This window comes from Panthera onca, chromosome X (assembly GCF_046562875.1).
Source record: "Panthera onca isolate mPanOnc1 chromosome X, mPanOnc1 haplotype 2, whole genome shotgun sequence".
Lineage (NCBI taxonomy): Eukaryota > Metazoa > Chordata > Mammalia > Carnivora > Felidae > Panthera > Panthera onca.
In genome coordinates, this window is record NC_138357.1 from 13,210,006 (window position 1) to 13,237,258 (window position 27,253).

General features: G+C 46.8%; 1 protein-coding gene across 2 annotated transcripts in view; it reads left to right on the forward strand.

Moving 5' to 3' along the window:
• The first annotated feature begins 311 nt into the window (after positions 1 to 311).
• The window catches only part of MCF2 (MCF.2 cell line derived transforming sequence), a 109,957-nt gene continuing 83,015 nt past the window's right edge, over positions 312 to 27,253 (forward strand). For both annotated transcript variants that reach the window (XM_081793637.1, XM_081793635.1), the window contains exon 1: positions 312 to 396. In XM_081793637.1, coding sequence (XP_081649763.1) covers positions 312 to 396 — 85 coding nt within the window. The remainder of the gene's footprint in view (positions 397 to 27,253) is intronic.

Genomic DNA, 27,253 nt, shown 5'->3' on the forward strand with positions numbered 1-27,253 from the left:
GGCTCCGGGGACGCACGCGCGCGCGCGCGCCCGGGCTGCGGAGCCGGTGGTGGGCCCCCTCCGGTCCTGCCCGGATGCTCCAGGGCGGACGCGTGGCGGAATTCGGGGGTCCCGGCCCGGACTCCGAGGCGGGGGTGGCGGCGGCCGGCTCCGCGCCCCACCCGGGCGCGTCCACGCCGCCGGCCCGGTCCGCGCGCCTGGGCTCGGCGCCCCGGCCCCCCGCGCTGTGCGGCGGGACCCCGGGCCTGCCCCCGAACCGGGACGGCGGCACGATCGTGCCGGCCGCCCGGGCCGTCCCTGGGCAGGTGGACATGGCCGTGGCCCTGCAGCGCGTGAGGATATCCGAGAAGTACGGCAAGAGCTACCTCTGCCTCCTGCATGCGGTCTTCGTGGCAGGTGAGTTCCCTCCCCGCGCCCGCCGCCCGGCCGCCTCGGCTCCCCGCTCCCTCCCCGGCGCGGCCGGCCGGCCGGCGCGCACACTTTGTTTGAGCTCGCACCCCGCGCACCCTTCCCCACTGCGGGGGGCGCCCGTTGTTCCCCGGGCCGGGCGCGGCGCTGCGGGCGGCCGGGCGGTGCGGGGAGGTCTCCGCTGCCGCGTGTCACGGGAGAGGTGGGGCCGGACGGCTTCTTCCCGGTCCGCATTCCGCGGACCCGAGACAGGCCTCCCCCGGGCCGCGCTTCCCTTCTGCTGGTCCCTGAATGCAGGGAAAGTGGGGGGGGGGGGGGGGAGCGGGGGGGGTGGCGAGTAACACGTGCAGGGGAAACCTAGTCCAAAAAGACGCTGGGATCCGCGGGCCGCGGTTGGAGGAGGGGTAGAGAGACGGTGCGGCCGCCGCCGGGGCTTCCCTCCCGCCCCCCCTCCTCCCCGGAGCGGTGCATGTCTCCAGCCGGCCCGCGAGCCTCCTGCCTCCTGGTGGTCCTCACTCCGATGGCCGAAGTTTTGGTGCGTGACAGGACGGACAGACAAAATCGCCCCCCGACTCACACAACTTTCGGTGCCGCCGCCGCGTTTTGGAAAAGGGGTGTGAGCGGCGTAACGTGGCCTTGGCCACTTGCCAGCCGCGGGGCGCGTGCGCGTTCACCCAGTCGGAGGTGCCGGGTTCCCTGCGGGACCGTGCAGACCGGGGCGTGGGGACACCCCGGGGACGGGGTGCAACTCTGGGACCTTAAGTTCAGCCGAGGCTTTCGGGACAGATCCGCGAGGCACCGCGGTCCGCCCAGGTTGTGGTTTTGGTTCAGCAGGTGCTCAGCCTTGCAGTGGGAGTTTGGGCATCCGGAAAAAAAAAAAAAAAAGAGTTGGCAATTTTCTGCGCATCAGGGGGTCACAACACACGTTCCAAAGATTCCTCCTTATTCAGGGTCATCCGCGAGTCCAGAGGAGGCCGCCACACAAACCCCTTTACTTATTAGACCAGAGTAGGTCGGGACGGCCATCTGTGCACCTTCGGAACACAGAACTTGTTGGTCTTGTCCGTTTGGGTTTTGAGGTGGTCAGCAGTGATTTCTCTATGTAATAAATCATTAGGGGGCAATGTGGTGACGGACGCAAATATTAAGTTAGCGCTGCTGTGAAATCCAAGCTGACATTTCTACCGCTGGTGATTTCCCTTATTTCTATATTGTGAAGTTTCATCTTCCGGTATTGTGGAAGGCTCCTGCCCGTGGGCAGGTCCCTGTGGCCTTGGCATCATGACAGAGCACGGCACCTAAATAATACCAGTTGCTGTGCTGTCTTTCCAGGGGCTTGCGGTAGTTTTCTACCTTTCAGCATTTTTGGCAGGAATGCCTTTCACCTTGTGGATCAACAAAGTGTCCCGGAAGTGGTGCGTACCCGTGCTGTTAGAACACAGGCCATGGTACCAGAATGTTATGCGTGAAAAAGGATTTCATGTGTATTTCATATATTTTAAGAATGCTAATGTATTTAAAAAATGTGTTTACAGTGATTTTCATTGTGGGGCAGAACTTCCTGAAAGATGGTTTCACTAATGATCGTTTATAAACTGCTCACTACCAGGAGCATGGTACCGTGTAATAAGCTAAATTACACGTGCTCGTGCAGTACCTGCTGGGGGCCAGCCAGAGAGGGAATGGTTGCCTCTATTTGAGTCTTCAGGGTGGACAGTTTGCAAGTGCACTGGGGGCGGGGGATAGAGTGGTGGGGATAGGGAGAACGGTATTCTAGGCAAAGGAACTAAGATTTGCAAAAATAAGCAGAAAAGGGGCAGCATAGTAGGTTTGGGGAAATGTTTTGTTTTTTAATGATTGGCGTGCAAAGTGTGGAAAGTACAGGAGAGAGAAATTTGGAGAGGTAGGCCGGGACTGGATCAGGCAGAGCCTTGTCATGCATACTAAAGGGCTTTACTTCATTTGTAGGGCAATGGGGGAGCCCATGGAGAGGAATACAGCAAGGTTGCTGCATATGGTTGTACAGGTTGTGCACTGCACAACCCTTAGGGGCTCCATTCACATTTACTGCACCGTGAACAATGCCCTCGCTAGGACTGCACAGTGCGTGGTGTGCACGGTGATCAACGGTGGCAGCGCATGGTGGGGCTTCTTGTTTTTACAGATCTCACCCTGGCATTTGTGTGGAGGACACAGTGTGTGGACAACGCAGTAGAGAGGAAGCCCTGAGGTAGGGCGGCCAGTTAGAAGGCATTTGTAGAAAGCCGAGTAAGCGTGCACTAAGTCCTGGACTGAGTCCGTTCTGGGACCTGGGGCAAGCTTGGAGGATTGAGAGGGTACAAGTGATTTGACTCGGTGACTGGTCGTGAGGTTTGAGGGACAGGGAAGGAGACCCATTAATTCCGGATTTCTGCTTAGGGTGACTGGGTGGAGGAGGAAGAGCACGTTTTGGGTTCAGTTTTGGGGGTGTGGTTTCTGTGGAACATTCAGAGAGAGCTGACCAGTAGGTCTTGAGCTGGGAAGAAGCAAATCTTTTTTTTTTTTTTTTAATTTATGTATTTATTTTGAGAGAGAGAGAACACACAAGTAGGGGGAGGAACAGAGAAATAGGAGAGACCATCCCAAGCAGGGTCCGCACCGTCTGCACGGAGCCAGATGCGGAGCTAGATCCCAGGAACCCGTGAGATCATGACCTGAGCCTAAATCAAGAGTCAGGTGCTTAACCGCTTACACGGGTTATCTCGATAACTCAGGAAGTCTAGCACAGAAGTAGCCCACACTTGGGGTGCCTGGGTGGCCCCGTCGGTTGAGCATCTGACTCTTGATTTCAGCTCAGGTCATGATCCCAGGGTTGTGGGGTCGAGGCTTGTGTTGGGCGCTGCTCTGAGGGTGGAGCCTGCCTAAGAGAGTCCGTCTCTCTCTCTCTCTCTCTCTCTCTCTCTCTCTCTCTCCCCCCTCCCCCCCGCCTCCAGTGCTCTCTCCTTCTCTCTCTCTCAAATGAAAAAAAAATAGCCCATAGTTTATTATAAAATTACCTTTTGAACTTGTCCTCAAATAAATGCTGCCCCCCCCCCCCCCCCCCCCGCCACACCTTCCTTACCCGAGGATGGAAAGAAAGAGGAAAAAAGAAAGTAATGTTTTACATTCCTTACAGGACAAAAGAATGCAAACTATACCTCGGATAACTCAGATAAGTAGTTGTGAGCACCTGCTCACTGGAAGGTTTATTTTGTGAGGGCGTACATGTCGCATACTGAGTAATTAACTTGTGTTGTCATCCACACATCTTCCGGAGCTACGCCCTTACAAAATCAACACGTGTTCCACATGACTGAGTGTTTCTGGGTAAATGAGGTTTAGCACTTTTGGTGCTTGATACATCCCCCTCCCCCCGTTGTCCCCAGATCTGTCACATTTTGGGTGGAAAGCCTTTCGGAAAGATGATTTAGTCTCCTAACTCCTGAACCTGGTAATAAGTGCATCTTTTTTTTTTTTTTTTTTTTTTTTTGATGACTCAAGATTATCCTTATAATAGCATTAGTTACTTTAAAGTGCTGTATATAGTGTTGTCTCAGGGGCTCCTAAAGTCTGGGGGGTTGGGTACAGATAGTTCTGCCTCTTAATTTGTAATGCCTGCTTTTCTAATCTTTTCATATATCCCCTGTCTGTTAGGTCTCATTTTTTGCTGCTGTTATTTTTTAAAAATGTTTTATTTATACTTGAGGGAGAGAAAGCCAGCAGGGGAGGGGCCGAGAGAGAGAGAGAGAGAGAGAGAGAGAGGGGTGACAGAGGATCTGAAGTCGGCTCCCTGCCCACGACAGACAGCCCAAGCGGGAGCTCAAAGTCACAAACCGCCAGATCTGACCTGAGCCGAAGGTGAATGCTCAACCCCCCGAGCCACCCAGACGCCCCTACTGCTGTCGTTTTAAACTGTTTCTGGGGTGGTTTGTGAGTTCGAGCCCCGCGTGGGGTTCTGTGCTGCCAGCTCGGAGCCCGGAGCCTGCTTCGGATTCTGTGTCTCCCTCTCTCTCTGCCTCTCCCCCCCGCGTGTGCTGTCTCTGTCTCTGTCTTTCTCTCAAAAATAAAAAATAAAACCATTTAACAACCCCCCACAACTTTCTACCAACCGGCAGTCCGTGTCTAGTCCTCTGGTTCCTCTGCCATTGGCTTCTTCTAACGTGCTGCTCTGAGCAGGCATGCACGTGACGAAACCCGTTAGAATTGTCTGCAAAATAGGAGTGAGTAGATGATGAGTGGGGCCACGGGGAGTCTACTTCCATGAACGTATGTGAACTTTCACACTTGGACTCTGTGCTGTCAGTTCTGATTGCATAAAAGCCTTTTATTTTCTGTTTTTCTCGTTGCTGGTGGTGTTTTGGAGGGTTGGTGATGTTAAGTAAGTTATCCGGAAAAGCCCGTGTTCTCCTGTCACATGGCGTAGTAATATTTTAGTTTCTTGGAAAACAGACGAATGCGTTTGTTCAAGATCTGTCAGAAAGTCAAGGTTTCTTTTTTCCATTGCATTTCTCGGGCCCCAGGAGGCACCTCAGTCTTAGACGTCGCCCCCCCCCCCCCCAAGGAAAGCAAACATCCCTGTTACAGCCTCTTCTGTAACAGGCACCCTCTGGGGGTGACAGAACTGCCCCTCACCTGCCCCAGGGCGGAAGCGGGTCAGCCCCGGAGGGCGAGATGCCCCCGATCTGGCTGCGGTCAAGGTGAGTCTCCCCTCTCTGTTGCCGCCAAGGTCTTGTCCCGGAGGCAGCTCGCCAAGGTCTTGTCCCGGAGGCAGCTCGCTCCTGGCAAGAGGCCAATGTCACAGCACTTTCTCCTACTTAGTTTTCACCCAAAGCATCCCCACGTTGTATGTGTATGACACACGTAAGGATCTGACCAGCTGGCGACTCCAGCACTAGGAAGGTGACGTGGAACAAACACCTTACGACTCGGGGGGTGTTCCAGGCAGAGGGGACCGTGGGTGTTAAAAGGCCCTGACACGAGAGAATACTGACAAGTTCAAGCCACAGGACAGGGACGTGTGTGGCCGAAGCAGTGTGTTTTGTATTCGTGTGTGTGTGTGTGTGTGTGTGTGTGTGTGTGTGTGTGAGAGAGAGAGAGAGAGAGACAGAAAAATAAATAAATGAATAAATTGCAAAAAAAAAAAAAAAGAGACCATTAGGATTGGTGATGGTGACAGAGGTGGTGAGCAGTGCTCAGGTTCTGGATCTCTTGAAGGTGGAGCCAAAAAGCGTTTGCCAAAATGCTTCGGTTACACGGTCCGAGAGAAAGAGGAGGGGTTGTCATCGGTCGAGACGGACACGTGTGCAGGGGGAGCGGGTCTGTGAGAAGAATCGGGAGGGCGGGGGTCTGGTTTGGCACCTGTTAACTCGGAGGCGCCTACGTGCTGTCCTCGTGGAGGTGTCAAGTAGGCGATGGGACGTGGGGACCTGGCATTCGAGGAAGGGGCCTCGGACGGGGATGTAGGTTTGGGCGCCATCAGGCTTCTAGGTGGTGTTTAAAGCCTGGATGCGCGAGCGTAGATGGAGAAGAGGTCAGTCACGAGAGACCGTTGTTCGTGTCCCAAAGCAAAATGTTCTTGAGGAGGAACGAGGGCGCAGAGTGGAAGCACTGCTCCAAAAAGACAAAGCGTTGCTGGGATTTGTTGCTCAAACGTTTGTGCTGTCGGATTGGCTCCCGGGTCCCTTGGACTCATCGTGTTCCTTTGCTCACAGTTTGGAACCGGTGTAATCTATGCCTGGGGGTGGAGAAGAGGTCTGTGCTCAGAGCTGTCCAATGAGACAAGCTACAGCTTTCACGGTAACTGATCCTACTTTACTGGGGACACGAGATCGGTAGTTTATTACACAACCCCCTCCCTTTTTTTTTCTTTTTACAAATTCTCTAGTTTACTCTTTTATGGTTTAAATTCATGCCGGAGATGAATCCTTTCCCGTCTTATTCTTCCTTCAGTCGAAATATTAAGCAGCTGTTATTGCTTTCCAGTTGAGAACCTTATTCATTTATCTCCTATCGTTTTCAATACCTGGTATAATTTTCTTTTTTTTTTTTAAACCATTGCACTTAAAAAATTTCTTTTTATTTGAGAGAGAGAGAGAGAGAGAGAGCGCATGCGTGTGGAGGAGAGGGGCAGATAGAGATAGTGTGGGACAGGAGGGGCAGAGAGGGGGAGGGGTGGGAGAGAGAGATAGAGAGAGAATGAATCCCAAGTGGGCTCCACGCTCAGATCCCACGACCCTGGGATCATGACCTGAGCTGAAATCGAGAGTCTGGATGCTGAACTGACTAAGCCACCCAGGCGCCCCCCCCCCATGGTATAATTTTCTAAAAAAAATTATATCTTAATGGAAAAACCAAAAGGTGATGGCATATTGGAAAGAAGGACCATGGTACACTCACAATTAAGTTTGGGGCTTATCAAATAGTCGAGTTGTGGTTTTCCAAGGTACCCCAGATAGCAAGTATAGTGACGTTTTAATATACTGAAATTTACTCTTAAAAATAGATTATCTTCTCTCTGACTTTCAAATATTTAGTAATGATATTCTCATCTCTGTCATGAAGAGGTTATGTTGGCTGTTAACCCTGCAGATGCTGGGTTTTATCTCAGTACTTAAAATTTACATATGTGTATTCTGTCTCTTGAAAATTATGTGCTAGCACCCGTATGGAGATACATCTACTCTCTTTTCGGATAATTTTTTGCATCATTTTGTTTTTTGCATTATTTTGAAAAGGGAAAGCAAGGAGGAGGAGAAAAGAGGTTTTTGAAAAAATTTTGTTAATGTTTGTTTATATTTTGTGGGGGGAGGGGCAGAGATAGAGCAGGAGACACAGAATCCGAAGCAGCCTCCAGGCTCTGAGCCGTCAGCCCAGAGCCCGACGCGGGGCTCGAACTCACAACCATGAGATCGTGACCTGAGCCGAAGTCAGACACTTAACTGACTGAGCCACCCAGGCGGCCCTCAAGGTTTTTTTTAAACTGCTTTGTTGAGATATAATTCACATACCATGCAATTAACCCATTTAAAGTGTACATTTCAGTGGTTTTTAGGATAATCACAGAGTTGTACAGTCATTACCAGAAGTTCAGAATATCCCTGTCACCCCGGAAACAAACCTGCCCACCGCTCATCCCGCCAACCCCTGATGGCCGATATTATACAGTGCTTTCTACCTTTCTAGATGTGTCTATCCCGGGCATTTCAGATAAATAGAGTCATATAATATGTGATGTCTTGGGGCTGGCTGCGGTTAGCATAGCGTTTAAAGGTTCATCCATGTTGTAGCATGTATCAGCATGTATTCGGTTGATGGACATTTGAGTTGTTTAAACCTTTTTGGCCACCGTGAGTAATATTGCTGTGGACGTTCTTAGACAAGTTTTTGTGTGGATGTATGTTTTCATTTCTCTCTTTAAAACAATTTTTTTTTAAGTTTATTTATCTTGAGAGAGACAAAGACAGCATGAGCAAGGGAGGGGCAGAGAGAGAGAGGGAATCCCTAGCAGTCTCCACACTGCCAAAGTAGCGCCAGGGCGCTGTGGGGGAGGGGCAGAAGGGTGGGGACAGAGGACCCGAAGCGGGCTCCGTGCTGACAACAGTGAGCTCGATTGGGGGCTTGAACCCACAAACCGTGAGATCACCACCTGGACCAAAGTCAGACGCTCAGCCGACTGAGCCACCCAGGTGTCCCCCTTTTTTAAATAATACATATTTTTTATGTCAAACGTTTCAGATCTACAGCATTCGATGTTTGCATATACTGCAAAATGATCATATTCACTCTAGGTGACATCTGTCACCATGCATAGTTTACAAAATATATTTATTATAATGAGAACTTTAAAAATTTACTTTCTTAGCAACTTTCAAATATGCAATACAGAATTATTAATGCTGTACATTAGGTCCCCCGGACTGACTTATTTTGCAACTGGAAGTTTGTACATGTTGACCCTTGTTAAACCAGGCACTACCTCCCTCCCCCCCGCCCCGCCCCCACACCCCACAACCACCAGTCTGTTCTCTGTATCTTTGAGCTTGCTTTTTTTTTTTTTTTTTAAAGATTCTGCATGTAAGTGAGATCATCCATAATGCCCTCAAGGTCCATCCATGTTGTTACAAAAGGCAACATTTCCTTTTTATGGCTGAATTTATTCCATTATACACACACACGCACACACACGCACACACACCAGTTTTCTTCATCCATTCATCTATGGATGGACACTTCATTGCTTCCATATCTTGGCTATCCCGAATAATGTTGCAATGAATATGGGCGGGGTGGGGGGCAGGTGGTTTTTTGAGTTAGTCTTTTGTCTTCTTTGGGTAGCTACCCAGAAGTGGGATTGCTGGATCTTCCAGTAGTTCCGTCTTTAACTTTTTGAGGAACCTCCATATTGTTTTTCAGAGCGGCTGCACCAATTTACATTCCCACCCCGTAGCCCACGAAGAGCGTCTTTTTCTCCGCATCCTCCCCAGCAGTTGTTATTCTCTTTTTGCTGACGCCCATCCCGACTGGTGTGAGGTGATAGCTCACTGTGTTTTGGTTCGCATTTCCCTGATGACTAGGTAATTGTTTAAGCACCTTTTAATGTACTTCTTGGCCTATTTTTTCTCTGGCATCGTCTGCCTTTGGTGTCCCATATGAGAAAAGCTGGCCTGGGGCACCTGGGTGGCTCAGTTGAGTGAAGCAGCTGACTCTTGATATCTTGCTATCGGCTCAGGGCATGATCTCGCGGTCATGAGTTCGAGCCCGTGAGTTTGCGCCGAGCGAGGAGCCTGCTTGGGATACTCGCTCTCCCTCGCTCTGCCCCTCCCCCGCTTACACCCATGTGTGTTCCTGCTCTCTCTCAAAATAAACGTTAAAAAAAAGAGAAAACCTGGCCTAATCCAAGATCACAAAATCACACCTATGTTTTCATATGTGTTTTAGGGTTTTTTTTTAAATGTTTATTTATTTACTTATTTTGAGAGAGAGAGAGAGAATGCACACAAGCGTACACAAGCAGGGGAAGTACAGAAAGAGAGAGAGAGAGTCTCAAGCAGGCTCCAGGCTACGAGTGCAGAGCCTGTCACGGGGCTCGATCTCATGAACTGTGAGATCACGACCTGAGCCGAAACCAAGAGTTGGAAGCTTAACCAACTGAGCCACCCAGACGCCCCTGAGTTTTAGAGTTTTAGCCCTTACATTTAGGTCTGATCCTTTTTGAGTTGATTGTTGTGCGTTATGTGAGTTAGGGGTCCAAGTTCATTGTTTTGCGTGCACATGTATCTAGGCGTTCCTAGCATCATTTGTTGAAAGAATATTCGTTCCCGCCGAAACGTCTGAGTACCCTGGTTTAAAATGACCATAATGTAAGTGTTTATTTCTGGACTCTCAGTTTAATTCCACTGATCTATCCACAAGTCTGTCATACCTGTATCGCTGTCTTGGTTATGGCAGCTGTGTACGAAAATTTGAAATCAGAAAGCGTGAATTTTTCAACTTCGTTCTTCTGTTTCAAGATTGTTTTGGCTATTCTGGGACCCTTGCATTTCCATATTTTAGGACCAGCTTGTCAATTTCTGCATAAAAAAAAACTAGCCGGGATTTTGCTAGGAATTTTGCTTTGAATTTGTGGATCAACTTAAGGAATGCCTGAACTTAATTTTTATGAGGTTTCCCTAAATTTGGGGTAGTCACATTTAAAGTATTTGGAAATTAGGAACTATGATGCATTCTGGCCCGTCAGTCAGTGTTCATTTTGGATGGTTATTCGTCTGTCGTTTTTCATGAGTTTAGGAAGGTTACCATATACGAACTCATTCCCCTTGTGGGAATTATTCTCGAGCCCCTGCCGAAAGCTTAAGAGGCAGAAAAAGAAAAAAGAAAAAAAATATCCACAAGAATTTTTCCAAGGAAAAACAAAAGCACAAGCAAAGACACAAACAGCGAAATAGTCACTAACTCCATTGCCTCAGTGGTCGTGATTCAGCCTTTGTTGTGCAAGTCTGTGTGGGAGCGGGGCGGGATAATCTAGAGAAAATGAGAGGCACGTGTTTTGATACTATATTGACCGGGAATCTGCAAAGACCTTTCCAGGGCAAGACCTTTTGTCAGTCAAATGTGCCATCCGCATCCCTGCGGCTGGCTGGAGAGGTCTTTTAGGAAAATAGATTGCAAAGCCTAGACGGGTAAGCTTAGGTCAGCCCTGCTGTTGCTTTAAGGAGGAAAAAAACAGTTATTTATCCCTAGTTTTCCTTCCAGTAAATCACCACATACGGAGTTCTTTATGAAATGGTTCAGTCCCTCTCAAAATGTACCTGCCTGTAGTTAGGAAAACCTGCTGTCTCCATTGGGTGGCTTTTAATCTGAAGGGGGGAGGGAGGAAAACCTTTCCATAGCTATGCTCTTATTTTTTTTAAGTTTATTTATTTATTTATTTATTTTGGGGGGGGGGGGAAGGGCGGAGAGAGAGTGAGAGAGAGAGAGAGAGAGAGAGAAATTGAGAGTGAGAGAGAATCCCAAGCAGGCTTGCATTGTCAGCGCGGAGCCTGACGTGGGGCTCGAACCCATGAACTGTGAGATGGTGACCTGAGCCGAAACCAAGAAAACCAAGAGTCGGACGCCCAACCGACTGAGCCCCCCCGGGCGCCCCCAGAGCGGTGCTCCTAATTAAACCTACTGCAGACATGGGCGAGGCCCGGCAATCTGGGACACCAAGCCCTGGGGTAGAGGTCGTCCCTTCCCACCTGCTGTACCTCATTTTCCTCAGGTACTTTTTGGCCCTTTCATTGCTTTCTCTTCACGGTTTCTTCTGTGTAGCTCTCACCTCCTTGCCTAGCGCCTTAGATACTCCTTTTTTTCCTGTGTGTGGCGTGTGTTTGTTTGTTTGCGTGCAGGGAGGAAGTATCTTTTATTTTTCCAGTTTCTTGTGTGCTTAAATCACGTCTATATGATGTTTGTCAAACATCTAAACCGCAAATGCCCATAAACTAATGAGTTGAAAGTCACCCTTCTGCCTAGCCCAGTCCTACTCTCTGGAGGAAAACGCTAACAGTTTGGCATAGATAGTTTGGCATAGATAGTTCAGTAAATATTTATTGATCACCTTCTACGTGCTAGACACTGTTGGCACGTTTCGCTGAACAAGACAGACACAAATCCCTGCCCTCAGGGAGCTTATTTCTAACCGGTGAGGACGACAATTTAAGAATCCAGCCGTATCTAGGTGTTTTACCGAAGTGGGATCATACCCCATGTGTTGATCTGTGGCTTACACGTGTATGTGTTTATTTTTAAATGATTTCATTGTGGAAACTTTTTTACGTTTATTCATCTTAGAGAGAGAGAGAGAGAGAGCGCCTGAGGGGCAGAGAGAGAGGAGAGAGAGAGAGAGAGAGAATCCCAAGCAGGCTCTGCACTTGCCTGATGCAAGACTCGAACCCACAAACCATGAGACCATGACCTGAGCCGAAACCAAGAGCCGGATTTCATAATTTTCAAGAAACAAAATACATGCTTTGAAATCATTCTGCTGTGTTACTCGAGCGTTTTCCTTCCGTAGAGCACAAAGGCTACTCCATTTTTTCAGCACAAAAAAAAGCATTTGTCCCGTTTTGTCTTAGTGGACCCGGGGTTGAAATAAACCCAGGGAGAAGCTGTCGTACTTGAGAATGATACATTCTTTACCCAGTTATCCACACTGCTTCTGTCTGAAGAAGTAGATCAAATTTTATTGAATCTTTCTGTATTTCCTTGATCTAGACGGGACCAATTTCATACTGAGACCACCTCCAGCTACTTAGGAAATTAGTTAAGATGAACAGGAGATTTTTTTCTTTTTTTTCAACAAGAGATTCTAATATAGACATTATTGAAGAAACCGATCCTCATTTGTCTGATATGTGTTTATGGATGTATACGGCCAATGGCTTGAAGATATAATTTCAGTGTCACTGTTATGAATTTATTGTTATTCAAATGATCTCTTAGAAGTAGAAGTTTGAACTTTATTTTTTTTTGAATGTTTATATATTTTTGAGAGAGAGAGAGACAGAGCACAAGTGGGGAAAGAGCAGAGAGAGAGGGAGACACAGAATCCAAAGCAAGCCTCAGGCTCTGAGCTGTCAGCGCAGAACCCGACTCGGGGCTCAAACCCACGAACCATGAGATCGTGACCGGAGCCGCAGTCAAGAGTCGGATGCTTCACTGACTGAGCCACCCTGGCGCCCCTAGAAGTTTGAACCTTAAAAAATCAAGTTATCACTTCCCATCCCCCAAAACCGTTCCATGACAACATTTTCTCACTGGAAATAAGATTTAAAATCAAGTTACACACACACACACACACATAAAATATGTGTATGTATATGTGTATATATGTTGTATATGTATTTCACATATATTATATATAATTATATACTGATTTCATTTTTAGTAAGTTGCTAATGACTCTTCTTTGTAAAGCCTGCAGGCAGAAGAAAGCTTGTAGATGCTACTAGAATATTAATTTTAAATAACTTCGTGGCCAGAAAGTCTGGCCTGGCAGTGGTTGAGTTGCCTTTCCAAATCTACTTTGGTTGGGTCGTCTGCTGGTGATGTCAGCCAGGAGAGTTCTTATTCGGGGACACTGGGTTTTCTGTCTCTCAAGCCTTCATTTGCACTCGCGGCCCGCAGTTAAGTTGAAGCATTAGCTGTTTAATGTATAGTCTGATCAGAAAAACCACAGGGGATGATTTTAAATAGCATTTCCTCTATTGAAACTGAAATGGGGGACGTCCGGGTGCCTCAGTGGAGGTCTGACTTTGGCTCTCAGGTCATGATCTCACGGGCTGACAGCTTGGAGCCCAGAGCCTGTTTCAGATTCTGGGTCTCCCTCTCTCTCTGCTCCTTCCCCGCTCAAACTCGCTCGCTCTCTCTGTGTCTCTCAAAAATAAATGTTGATAAACAAACGAACGACCGACCGAACCGAAATGGTGTGATGAGATATCCTTAGACTCGTGGATAACACTTAAAAGTAACGTGTGTGTTTTTGAGGGGCATCTCTGAGTTTGCAGTTGCAAGCCAGATGATGTGACTAATCACAGCAAAATGCAGCAGCCAGCCCTGGTTTTTATTGCCGTTTTGCACTTGACAGTTTACAAAAGAGGGTCACGGTTGCTTCCTTAGTTAACACATTCCAGGGACCACAAACAGATAACGTGTGTCTTTTGCATGCCTTCTAAGCGAAATAAAGTAAGTCGTTTTCATTGGATTTACCATTGCAGATGCTGGGTATTTCAAAATTAGGTTTTCTGAACCCGAGAAGAGGCGGATGGGCACGGAATAGGAGATGCGGCAGGTAGTTGTGTGGCTGCGTGGATATCGTGAGTTCTGACATTAGTGGGTCCATCTTGTGTACTTTTATGGCTCGTGCTTTAAATAGCTGCTCTCGAAAGGCCTGAAGTTATAATAAAGATTTAAGAAGAGGCTAAGGTGAATGTTGATTTTGTCTTTAAGCTCATGTTCAGACATGTCCCTGCTCATCTGTACTGTGGGCACTGAATTGTGATGATTTGGATGAATAAAATGATGCCCCTTTGATTTACATGGCTTTTCCCCAAATTTCTTTTGTTACGGAATGAGTAGGAACATTTAAAATTGTGTGATGAAGAGGGTTTTTAAAAATTTTTTTTAACGTTTATTTTTGAGAGAGAGAAAGAGAGACAGAGCACAAGCAGGGGAGGGGCAGACAGAAAGAGAGGCAGAGAATCCGCAGCAGGCTCCAGGCTCTGAGCTGTCCGCACAGAGCCCGACGCGGGGCTCGAACTCACAGACTGTGAGATCATGACCTGAGCTGAAGTCTGATGCTCGACCCACTGAACCACCCAGGCATCCTGAAGAGGTTTGTTTTTTTGTTTTTGTTTTTGTTTTTTTTTTTTTTTATTAAAAAAAATTTTTTTTAATGTTTATTTTTTTGGGGAGAGACAGAGACAGAGTGTGAACAGGGGAGGGGCAGAGAGAGGGAGACGCGGAATCCGAAACAGGCTCCAGGCTCTGAGCCATCAGCACAGAGCCCGACGCGGGGCTCGAACTCACAAGCCATGAGATCATGACCTGAGCCAAAGTTGGACGCTCAACCGACTGAGCCACCTAGGCGCCCCTATTTTTGTTTTTTTTAACTGTGCTTTCAGAAGCACCCAAGGAAGCTAATTCTCAAAGACATTTATTTTCAAAGATTTTATTATTTTTTTTCAAAGATTTTAAAGTAATCTCTACACCCAGTACAGGGGTCAAAGTTACAACCCAATATCAAGGTCACTCTACTGAGTGAGCAAGAATGCCCTTCAAAGACATTTATTTTCATAACAGTTGTATAGTTTTTTTTTTTTAATTTTTTTTTAACGTTTATTTATTTTTGAGAGAGGGAGAGACAGCATGAACAGGGGCGGGTCAGAGAGAGAGGGAGACACAGAATCTTCTCTGTATCGTTCCAATTTTAGTATATGTGCTGCCGAAGCGAGCACGAGACACAGAATCTGAAACAGGCTCCAGGCTCTGAGCTGTCAGCACAGAGCCCGACGCGGGGCTCGAACTCACGGACCGTGAGATCGTGACCTGAGCCGAAGTCGGACGCTTAACCGACTGAGCCACCCAGGTGCCCCGGGGATACATTTTTAAAAGAACTTTTACTTGGGCGCCTGGGTGGCTCATTTGGTTAAGCGTCCAATTCTTGATTTTGGCTCGAGTCATGATCTCAACGGTTCGTGGGTTCGAGCCCTGCGTCAGGCTCTGCGCTGACAGCGCGGAGCCTGCTTGGGATTCTCTCTGTCCCTCTAGCCTCCCCCCCCATCTCTCTCAAAATAAAAAAATAAAACGTAAGCAAAATAAAAGTACTTTTACCAGAGTTCTGGCATCAGTAAAGATTTAATCAATTGTGTGTGTGTGGGGGGGGGACTGTAAATTTATGTTATTTTATCATCGTTTTTTGTTTTTTTGACCGTGGTTGACTCAGGGGCTGCAAATTAAAATTATTACAAGTTTTTAAAAAATTTATTTTGAGGGAGAGAGCACGATGGGGGAGGGGCAGAGAGAGAGAGAGAGAGAGAGAGAGAGGAAGAGAGGGAGAATCCCAGGCAGGCTGCACGAGGGTGGCACGGAGCTCGAACTCTCGTAACCTGAGTCAAACGCGAGAGTCCATGCTCAACTGATGGAGCCACCCAGGCGCCCCGGGGCACATCTGAAGACACGTGTTCAAGTCACCCAAGAGCTTCAGAGCTGGGGTGAAGAGTAAGAAAAGCCTCCACACTTCAGGTTTTACCTTTTCCTGTCCCTGTGAGCCTCTTCATACTGCGTATTGACTTTACAAGTGATCTTAAAGACGGAGGAGTGAACTTTCCAGGCTCGCCACACGGCTGATGGCAATACTAAAAATTTTCCTATCTGAGCGCTACGTACCTGTGCGCAAACCCATAAACACCGGTGTTTGCAGAAGTTGCGGAAATGCCTGCTTCCCCTTCATTTGCGGCACCCGCAAACGTGTGTGATCCGTGGAAAGGTGAGGAAGCTCGCCGCTCTCCTCGTTGGAAGCAGGTCACCTTAGAGTAAGGTGCGGTCAGGATCTGAAACTTCGATGCTGCCAGTGAGTCCCAGGAGGTATTCGGCATAGGTTAGGCCATCAAACTATTTCTTTGTTCTTGTTTTGTGTTTCTACATTATCTGTTTTGTGGGTTTAGTGCTGGATGTCCTTTTGTCGCTGTGCTCCCAGCATCCTGGGCTCAGTGCTGTTTTAACTCCGCACTCTGGGCTGTTACTGCCTCCTGCTCCTGGACGAAGAGCCTTGTGGGGTCCAGGTCAAGGTTTTAAGCGCTTTCAGTGTCTCCGGCACTGCACAGAGCCTGGCATGAGATGGGAGTCTGACGATGGTTTGTCGAAAGGAATACGTGAGTGGTTCATGTGGCTGATCGATAAATGAGAGGCATGTATGTAACGTTGGGTCGCAATGTGGATTCCTGTTTTGTGTTTCCTGTTCTTTCCTTCCATCCTCTCATTTCTTCCTCCCATTTCCCATCTTCCCCTAGAGTTCCACTCCGTGCTGCTGGGGTAAAACCGTCCCACGGGTCCTGCCTTCAAAGCACAATTAAAAGGTTGAGCACCTGAGAACAGCCAGACCTGTGGATTTTCTTCCCTGAATTGGAACCTATTCATTGTCATGTGCAGTGTAAGCAAGTGGTAAAATGGTGTTGAATGCATAGTAGGTACTCAGGCCACGCTTCCCAATGTGTGATTTGACGTTATATGTGTCTTTTATTTTATTTTATTTTATTTTATTTTATTTTATTTTATTTTCATTAATGTTTGTTTATTTCTGAGAGAGAGACAGAGCGTGAGCTGGGAAGGGACAGAGAGAGAGGGAGACCCAGAACCCGAGGCAGGCTCCAGGCTCTGAGCTGTCAGCACAGAGCCCAACGCAGAGCTCAAACCTGTGAACCACGAGATCATGACCTGAGCCGAAGTCGGACACTAAACCCACTGAGCCACCCGGGCACCTCTGACGTTATATGTGTCTTTAAAGGGACCTCAGAGTTCCTTTGATCTTTAATTTTCCATTTTAGACTGTGTTAATCGCCGTATTTATCCTTCAGCTCTAGCAGGGTAGAAACTCTACCTGATACATTTTCTTACTGTTATCACTAAAACAATTTTTAAGGTGGTTCTTTCGAAGTGGATGTTCCGTGGAAAAAGAAATCTGTAGTAACAGCCAAGGCCAAAACCAAAGCATACCTGTGGTTATGTTGTTGTATGTACAGGTGCTTGCTAATGTTGGTTTTTTTTTTTAATGTTTATTTATTTTTGAGACAGAGAGAGACAAAGCATGAACGGGGGAGGGTCAGAGAGAGAGAGAGGGAGACACAGAATCTGAAACAGGCTCCAGGCTCTGAGCCGTCAGCACAGAGCCCGACGCGGGGCTCGAACTCACGGACCGTGAGATCATGACCTGAGCCGAAGTCGGAGGCTCAACCGACTGAGCCACCCAGGCGCCCCCTAATGTTGGTTTTTAAAAATTGTTGCTTAAGTGGTTGGTAGAAGAGATGATCTTATTGTCCTTGAAATTTGCATTTCCCACAGTACAAATGCAATCAAGGACCTTTTTTTTTTTTAATTTTTTTTTTAATGTTTATTTATTTTGAGGGAGAGAGAGAAATAGAGTACAAGCAGGGGAGGGGCAGAGAGAGAGGGAGACACAGAATCTGAAACAGGCTCCAAGCTCTGAGCTGTCAGCACAGAGCCCGACATGGGGTTCGAACTCACGGACCGTGAGATCATGACCTGAGCCTAAGTCGGACGCTCAACCGTCTGAGCCACCCAGGCGCCCCAAGGACCTTTTCAAACGTGTCATCATCTTTGTGAAATGCCCGTTTGTGTTATTTTTTTTCACTATTCTATGGGGTGATTTGTCTTTTTTTCTTACGGACTCTCATACATCTTTCACATATCCTTGAGTCTATTTGTCACTGTTTCGCAAACACCTGCACATGGTTTGTGGCTTATCTCGTCATTTTCTTTATGATGTCTTTTGACGAAAGAAAAATTTAAATTTAATGTAGCCTAAATGATCAGTCTTTTATGCTTTGGGCTGCTTGTGTTCTGTATTTTCTCTGATCCGATTCCCAGTGCCGGAGGCTTTGAATCTTTACTAGTGCGTGACCATGAAAACCAAGTTCTAAGTCACCTGGGATTTGGCAGGTGCCAATAGGGCAACTGCTCTTCTCAGTTGGCCCGTCTCTCTGGATCTGCACCTCCGTAATGGTTTTGGCCTCTGAGGATTTCCTTGTTTTTCCAGCTCAGCCATACATTTGAAAGTTCAAGTTTTATGGTCAAAGAGGAGATCTTCTAAGAGTTTTCCTTGTATACAAGACCTGAGATACAGACAAGGAACCACAACCTATTCCCCCGTTTGCAGATGAACCAAAAGATGGAAGTAGGGGCGCCTGGGTGGCTCCGTTGGTTAAGCATCTTCTTGGTTTCGGCTCAGGTCACGATCTCACAGTTCGGGGGTTCGAGCCCCGCATCCGGCCCTGTGCTGGTGCCGTGGAGCCGGCTTGGGATTCTCGGGTCTTCTCTCTCTGTGCGCCCCTCCCCCACTCACACACTATCTCTGTCTCTCTCAAAATAAATAAGTACATGTTTATCTGCCGCCCGATTGCTCACTGGTACGCTAAACCTTTAACGTTACAGTGTGACTTTTCTTTATTCTTTAACAATTTCACATTTATTGAGCACTTGCCATTGCAGCGGGCAGTGTTCCAGGTCTTCGTGTGTACCAACAAGTTTGCTCATGATAGCAGCCCTGTGAAATAGGTCCTATCACCGTCCCCATCTGACCAGTAAAGGAAACTGAGACGCAGGCTGCTTTAGCAGGTCGTCTAGGGTCCAAGGTCCTGCAACTTGCAAGGGCTGAGGGCGAAATTGGAATCCAGGCAATCTGTCCCTGAAGCGTGTGCTCCAAAGTACTGTGCTATATGACGTCTCTAAGAAATATTTATTTGTGTGAAATTGTGTGAAAAAAAAATCAGAATTTTTAAAAAATGTTTTAATGTTTATTTATTTTTGAGAGAGACAGAGACAGAATGCGAGCGGGTTAGGGGCCGAGAGAGAGGGAGACACAGAATGGGAAGCAGGCTCCAGGCTCCGAGCTGTCAGCCTGGAGCCCGACGCGGGGCCCGAACTCACGAACCGTGAGATCATGACCTGAGCCAAAGTCAGACGCTGAACCAACAGAGCCACCCAGGCGACCCCCCCCCAAAAATCAGAATTTTATGTGTATACATCACCCAAGATAAAATCCAGAATAAAACCACCATTTTAACCTATTGCTTCTGTGATGTCATTGTGCTGAATCGTTATGCACAACCTTCATCTTTTTTTTTTTTTCCTTAACATTTATTTCCAAAAGTTGAGCTTACTTCTGTTGGTTTTTCGTGATTAACTTCCCAAGGAAGGAGAAGTAGAAAAGGTGCATCCTTGGCTCCGAGGAACTTTTTTCTTTCTTTTTTTTTTTTTTTTAATTTTTTTTTTCAATGTTTTTTATTTATTTTTGGGACAGAGAGAGACAGAGCATGAACGGGGGAGGGGCAGAGAGAGAGGGAGATACAGAATCGGAAACAGGCTCCAGGCTCCGAGCCATCAGCCCAGAGCCTGACGCGGGGCTCGAACTCATGGACCGCGAGATCGTGACCTGGCTGAAGTCGGACGCTTAACCGACTGCGCCACCCAGGCGCCCCAGCGAGGAACTTTTTTCTTACAAACACTAATTCTGCCCTTCATTTCTTTCTTTTTTTCTTTTTTTTTTTTTGGTAAGTTTTATGGAGATATAATTCACTTATCATACAATTTGCTCATTTGAGGTATAAGATTCACTGTTTTAGCACATTTACAGAATTGTGGCACCATTGTTGCAATCAATTTTAAGACATTTCATCATTTCTTTTTTAAAAAAATTTTTTTATAGTTATTTTCAGAGAGAGAGGATGAGTGGGGGAGGAGCAAAGAGGGGGAGAGAGAGATGGAGACAGAGAATCCCAAGAAGGTTCCTCACTGTCAGCACAGACCCCTACGCGGGGCTCAAGCCCACGAACTGTGAGATCATGACCTGAGCGTAAATCAAGAGTCGGACCCTCAACCCACTGAACCACCCAGGTGCCCCAACATTTCATCCTTCCTAAAAGAAACTCTACCCTTCTGCCAACATGCCCTCAACTCCTCCATTTCCCTAGCCCTAAGCAACCACGAATCTGCTTGGTGTCTCTCTCCGTATGCCTATTCTGGATATTTCATATAAATGGAATAATAAAACCTGTGGCTTCCTTCACTTAGCAGAATATCTTCCAGACCCATCCATGTTGTAGCATGTATCAGCCCTTCATTACTTTATTGCCAACGAATGCTCCATTGTATGGATGTGCTACCTTTAGTTTATTCTTCAGCTGATGGACGTTTGCATCGTTTCTACCTTTTGGTTATTGGGAATAATGCTATTAACATTTCTGTGCATGTTTTTGTGTGGATGTACATTTTCATTTTTTTAAGAATTTATCTTTAGATGAACTCTACACCCAACGTGAGGCTCGAATTTATAGCCCCGACATCAGGAGTCACAGACTCCATCCACTGAGCCAACCAGGCACCCCTGTTTTCATTTTGGGGGAGGTATATGCTTAGAACTAGAATTGTGGGCCATATGGTAATTCTCTATTTAGCTTTCTTTCTTTTTCAAAAAATGTTTATTTATTGTGAGAGAGAGAGTGCGAGTAGAGGGGGGAAGGAGCACAGAGAGGGAGAGAGAGAATACCAAACAGGCTCTGCATTGTCAGCACAGAGCCTGATGTGGGGCTTGATCCCACAGCCATGGGATCATGACCTGAGCTGAAATCAAGAGTCAGATAGACGCTCAACTAGCTGAGCCACCCACGTGCCCCCTTGCCTTTTTATTATTGATTAGTAAGTGTCTATGCATTCCAGATGCATATTCCTTAACAGATAAATGAATTGCAAATATATTCCCCCTTTCTGTGGATTGTTTTCACTTTCTTGTTGTCCTTCGAAGCACAAGAGCTTAAATTTTGACAAAGTCAAATTAACTATTTTTTCTTTTGTTGCTTGTGCTTTTGATGTCATGTATATGAAGGTTTTGCTTAATGCAAGGTCCCGAATATTTATTCCTATATTTTAAGAGTTTTATTGTTTTTAGATCTTATGTTTCTTTTTTTTTTTAAATGTTTATTTATTGGGGTGCCTGGGTGGCTCAGTTGGTTAAGTGTCCGACTCTTGGTTTTGGCTCAGGTTATGATCCCACAGTTTGTGAGTTTGAGTCCTGCATTGGGCTCCATGCTGTCAGCTCTCTCTCTTTCAAAATAAATAAACTAAAAAAATGTTTTGAGAGAGAGAGCGTGAGTGACTGTGGGGGAAAGGCAGAGAGGGAGAGAGAGAATCCCAAGCAGGCTCCGTGCTGTCAGCACAGAGCTCAACAGGTGGCTCAATCTCACAAGCCATGAGATCATGACCTGAGCCGAGATCAACAGTCAGACGTTTGACTGAGCCACCCAGGCACCCGTAGGTCTTCTGTTTCAATGTTTGATTCCTTTGCATTAATTTTTGTATATGGTGTAAGCTAGGGTCCAGTTTTATTTTTTCCCCAACGTTATTCATTTGAATGTGGACATCCTGTTGTCCCATCACCATTTGTTGCAAAGACTATTCTTTCCTCATTGAATTGTCTTGTCCTTGTCAAAAATCAATTGATAATGTTGTGTCAGTTTGGTTTCCTCAGTTGTAACATGTACCTCTCTGGTACATCTAAAATGACAGCTGTGGGGGCACCTGGCTGACTCAGTTGGTAGAGCCCGTGACTCTTGATCTCTGGGTCGTGAGTTCAAGCCACGTGTTGGGTATGGAGCCTGTTTAGAAAAATACAAATCAAATGACAGTTGTGAAATCTAATGACGTGTGTACGTGTGTCTACGTGTGTGTGTGTGTATACATGTATATGTATGTGTATATATCTCAACCACAAAGAGATTGGGAATGTATTTTTTAATTTCCTGTTTTTCCTTGTTATGATTGCAATCGATTTGTTCTGAGGTACTTAATAACATAGCGTTTTGGATGGAAGAATGAAAAACTGAATAAAATGTGATGGTGAATCTAAGGTATCTCCAGATTTCAGAAATGTTAACATTGGAAAATAAAAAAGAGCATTTTACAATAGTACTCAAATCAAGTTTTTTCTGGAGTTTGGAACACACACTTTCCTTTTCCTTCCTGCACGCTTTGTTGTGTAGGTGCTTAGAAATTACCCGAGTCCCGGGAACCTTCGGTGAATTGCCTGAGGTTACACCAGAAGTGGGTAGCTAACCGATCATGGAATCCACCAGTCTCTACAGCCCTGTTGTCGTGTTGCAGGAGTTGCCTGCCTGGAAAATATCTTCATGCTAAGTCAGTGATCCTGGATCAGAGGCATCTCAGAAGCCTGTTCCCTGGAGGCGTGCAGAGTTCTCCGTTTTTTGCTTCTAGTCATGCTTTCTGGCTTTGGCTAGACTATCCCGTACTCTAAACTCAAACCATATCAGGCCACACGGAGTCTCCCAATCTTCACCTGCTCCTGCGCAGGCCCCTTGTTTCTTTTACCTGGAATGTCCTCCGTTCGCCATCCACGTATTTGAACCCTGATCAGTTTTCAGGGCCCAGCTCAGATGTTACATCATCTCTGAAACTGTCCTTTTTTCTCACTTCCTCAATTTAGATGTAATAATTCTCACCCCTTACATCCTATATTGTATATTTCTATTATAGCACATACTGCACTATATATTATGGCCGGTTGTTTATATGTTGTATCTTCTGTTAATTTTTAAGCTTTAAAAAAATTTTTTTAATGTTTATATTTTGAGAGAGAGAGAGCGAGCGAGCATGAGTGGGAGAGGGGCAGAGAGAGGGGGAGACACAGAATCCGAAGCAGGCTCCAGGCTCTGAGTTGTCAGCATAGAGCCCGACGTGGGGCTCAAACTTGTGAACCATGAGATCATGACCTGAGCTGAAGTCAGATGCTCAACCGACTGAGCTACCCAGGCGCCCCCATTTTGTGATGGTTTCAGAATGACCCTTTTGTTGATACTACTTAAAAAAAATTTTTTTTTAACATTTATCAATTTTTGAGAGATACAGACAGAGTGTGAGTGGGGGAGGGGCAGAGAGAGAGGGAGACACAGAATCGGAAACAGGCTCCAGGCTCTGAGCTATCAGCACAGAGACCCATGTGGGGCTCGAACTCTCAAACTGTGAGATCATGATCTGAGCCTAAGTCGGACGCTTACCTGACTGAGCCACCCAGGCGCCCCTGATTCTACTTTTTAAAGCATAACACAAGTTCAGCGTGTTGCATGTGCTAAGTCATTGCTGTTTACGGATGGATAGTGGATCTGCCTCTCATATCGAAAGAGAAGAAATTACACCCCTAGAATCCCATGTGCCTGGCGACAGGATTTAGGACTCAAGACCTAATTTTATCTGAGTTCTGCACATCAGCAACAGGGAACTTTCAAAGAGATGATGGCTAAAAGTAAGCATCATTGTTAAGAATTTCAGGCTAGAAAAATAATGGTGTTTCTTGCAAAAGATTGTTGGTAAACAATCTTGGTATAGTTTGGAATGAAACTTCCTGGAAGGAAATGGCAGGTGATGGAGACCTCCCTAGTTAGTAATTTGCATTAGAGCTAATTGTGGATTTTCTTCCGAGGGCAGATTTTAGACCGTCTGTCTGAAGAAGGCTAGGGGACCGAATAGATAGGGCTGTAAAAGCTTCTGCTAAATCTACTGGTCTCTACCACAGGTCTGAGCAGTGCTTGCTGCCTCATAGTTGTTCAGTGTGAATTTCTTGAATGAATAAGTGTGAATGGGAGCCTCTCCGAGCCTGTTTCCTCATCTGGAAGGTGAGGGTTTCAATACACATCTTGGGAGGTTGTTGTTGAGACCAGAGAAAATGCATCCAAAATGCTCTGTGCTGTGCCTGGCAGATAGTAGGTGCTCGGCAAATGACGTGTACTGCTAATCATATGCTACAGTTTTCCCGTCTGTTTTCATCCTGGCGGTGGCCATGGAAGAGACTGGATCCCTCCAGTTGACGGTTCTGTTGTTTTCCCTTCTATTTGAATCTGAGCTCCGTTTTTGCTTTTTATTTTTAGGAAAACTTGAGGATATTAGTGGTGTTTGGCCTTTGAAGCAGTTTGTTTGCCGTGGTTCTTTTGCGCCCGGACAGAATGGCGTGTGTGTGCAGCACGGTTCAGAACTCCGTTTTCTTCTATCGTCTAGGGACAGAAACCCCGGAGAAAGGATAAACGTCCCTGGGAGAGAGCGTCACTGTGAAATAAAGCTCAAGGGTTGGAATTATTGCTGTTACACAGCAGGATGTAGAGTAAAAACGTCAGTGGAGCGTGCGACTCTTGATCTCAGGACTGTGAGTTCAAGCCCCGCGTTGGGTGTAGACATTACTTATTTTTGTTTTAAAGTAGGTTTCATGCCCAACGTGAGGCTTGAACTCACGACCTTGAGATCGAGAGTCACGTGCTCTACCCACGGAGCCAACCAGATGCCCTGGGTGTAGAGATTACTTAAAATTTTTTTTTAAAAAATATAATTTATTGTCCAATTGGCTTCCATACAACACCCAGTGCTCATCCCAACGGGTGCCCTCCTCCATGCCCATCACCCGCTTTCCCCTCCCTCCCACCCCCATCAACCCTCAGATTGTTCTCAGGTTTTAAGAGTCTCTTATGGTTTGCCTCCCTCCCTCTCTATTTGTAATTTCCCCCCCCCCCTTTCCCTCCTCCATGGTTTTCTGTTAGAGATTAGTTAAAATTTTTTTTTACAAATCTTAAAAAAAAAAAAATGAGAATGCTCGTAGGTACCAAGTTACCTAACTTTCTAAACTACCATTTTCCCTCTAGGGGTTGATAAACCCAGTGGAGTTGTGGTTCCTTGGAATGGAAATACATACTCACATCATGGAGGCATGGACTCTTGAAGAAGTAGGACACGAGAGAGAGAGCATTTATTCCAAGCCAGCTGCGTGCTTGGTTGTCCTCGCCAGCCTCCTTCCCACAGAGCAGCTCGGCCTGTGTTCAAACACTATTTGTGACGGGGAGGGCTGCTCTGTCTACCTCCCATGGCAGTCATTTCATCTACAGAGCATTCTGACTTGTATTTTTTATTTATTTTATTTCTTTATTAAAACAACTTTTTTGATATTTGTTTATTTTTGAGAGGAAGAGAGGCTGAGCATGAGCGGGGGGGAGGGGCGGGAAGAAAGGGAGACACAGAAGCAGGCTCCAGGCTCTGAGCCGTCAGCACAGAGCCCGACGTGGGGCTCGAACTCACGAGCTGCGAGATCAGCCAACCAACAAACCGAAAGTACGTGATCAAATAGCACGCGTACTGCAGACATAGCCCAAGGAGTTGCATGGTGCGTATGTGTCTGTGCTGGGGGATGTTGCGGTTTGCTTCAGACTCACGATTTCACAAACTAATGTGAACGCGAACCTTTACTTTCACCCAGAACATCTATCCAAACTTAACAGTGTGTAACACCTAGTAGGGACTGGATAAATGTTTGTTTAAAAAAGCGAATGCATGCAACATCGGTCTTTAAAAACGATATTTTTTGTTACTTTTTTTTAAAGTAGGCTCCATGCGGGGCGCCTGGGTGGCTCAGTCGGTTGACTTCGGCTCAGGTCACGATCTCACGGTTCGTGGGTTCGAGCCCCGCGTCGGGCTCTGCGCCGACGGCTCGGAGCCCGGAGTCTGCTTCGGATTCTGTGTCTCCCCCCGTCTCTGCCCCTCCCTTGCTCACACTCTGTCTCTCTCTGTCTCTGAAAAATAAACAAACACTGAAAAAAAAATGTAAAGTGCACTCCATGCCCACCGTGGGATTTGAACTCACAACCCTGAGATCAACAGTTGCGTGCTCTACTAACAGAATCAGTCAGGTAGGTGCCCCTAAATTCTTCAGATTGGAATTCTGAGCTCATCTCCTCATTTGCGCAAACCTTTGTGTGTGTGTGTGTGTGTGTGTGATCTCTATGTCCAACGCGGGGCTCACACTCACCACCCCGAGACCAAGAGTTGCATGTTCTGCCGACTGAGCCAGTCAGGCGCCCCTGCACAACTGTCTTTTATAAAAGAAACGTTCATGATCGGTTCATAATTTATGGTCAAGGCAGTAAAAACTTGTCCTCGTTTGCTTCCTAGTCCTATGTATGGAATGAATGAATTGGCAAGCACTTTACCTGTCTTTTGCTTTTAGGTTGTGTGTGGTTGTGTTAGACGGTTCAAGTGCATCGTCGTCCCGCAGAGCTCTTAGTGAAGGGCTGCTCCGTCGGGGGGGGTTTTACGGTGTTCGTAACCAGCTCGTTTTTGGTTTAGCAACCAGTCCCAAGTAAGACAAATGTGTGCTTTTTGTCTCAGATCTCTCTCTCTTCCTCTCCCTCTCTCTCTCTCTCTCTCTGTTGTCAGCAGCCGTCTCCCCTTATCTTTTGTGGCTGCTCAGTGATAACCCTGTGTCTTCTGGCTCCTCTCCCTTCAGTCTATTTCCGATCCAGAACGTGATCATTTCTTAGAGTAGTGACGTGTTCCCTTTCACCCATTATTTCCCCCTTTTTCATTAGTGTGGAGATGTTCCTTTTATGGCACAATTGGGGGGTGATATTTTACTATAGAAACATCAGTTTTTCTTGTAACTATGGATTTTACCTGCTCTTGGATCTCCTAGAATGGAAGGGAACCGAGAAAGCATTTGTTTTCTGAAACCGGGACAGTGAGGCCGGTGGTCTGGAGTAACTTGCTCAGGGTCGCAGCGCTGCTCCGTGGCCCGGCCCGCACTAGGCCTGCGTCCTTCCACTCGCAGCTCTTGGCCTAATTTTATTTTACGCCCTGGTGCCTCTTACTACATGAACGGATTAAAGAATTGTAGACTAGGGACGCCTGGGTGGCTCAGTCGGTTAAGCATCTGGTTTCAGCTCAGGTCATGATCTCACGGCTCGTGGGTTTGAGCCCCATATTGGGCTCTGTGCCGACAGCGTGGAGCCCGGAGCCTGCTTCGGATTCTGTGTCTCTCCCTCTCTCTGCCCCGCCCCCACTCATGCTCTGTCTCAGTCTCTCAAAGATGAATAAATATTAAAACAAAATAAAAAAAATTTTAAGTTTATTTATTTATTTGGAGTGGAGGAGGGAGGGACAGACAGAGAAGAAGAGAGAGAATCCCAAGCAGGCTCCGCGCTGTGGGGCTCGAACCCATGAACCGTGAGGTTAT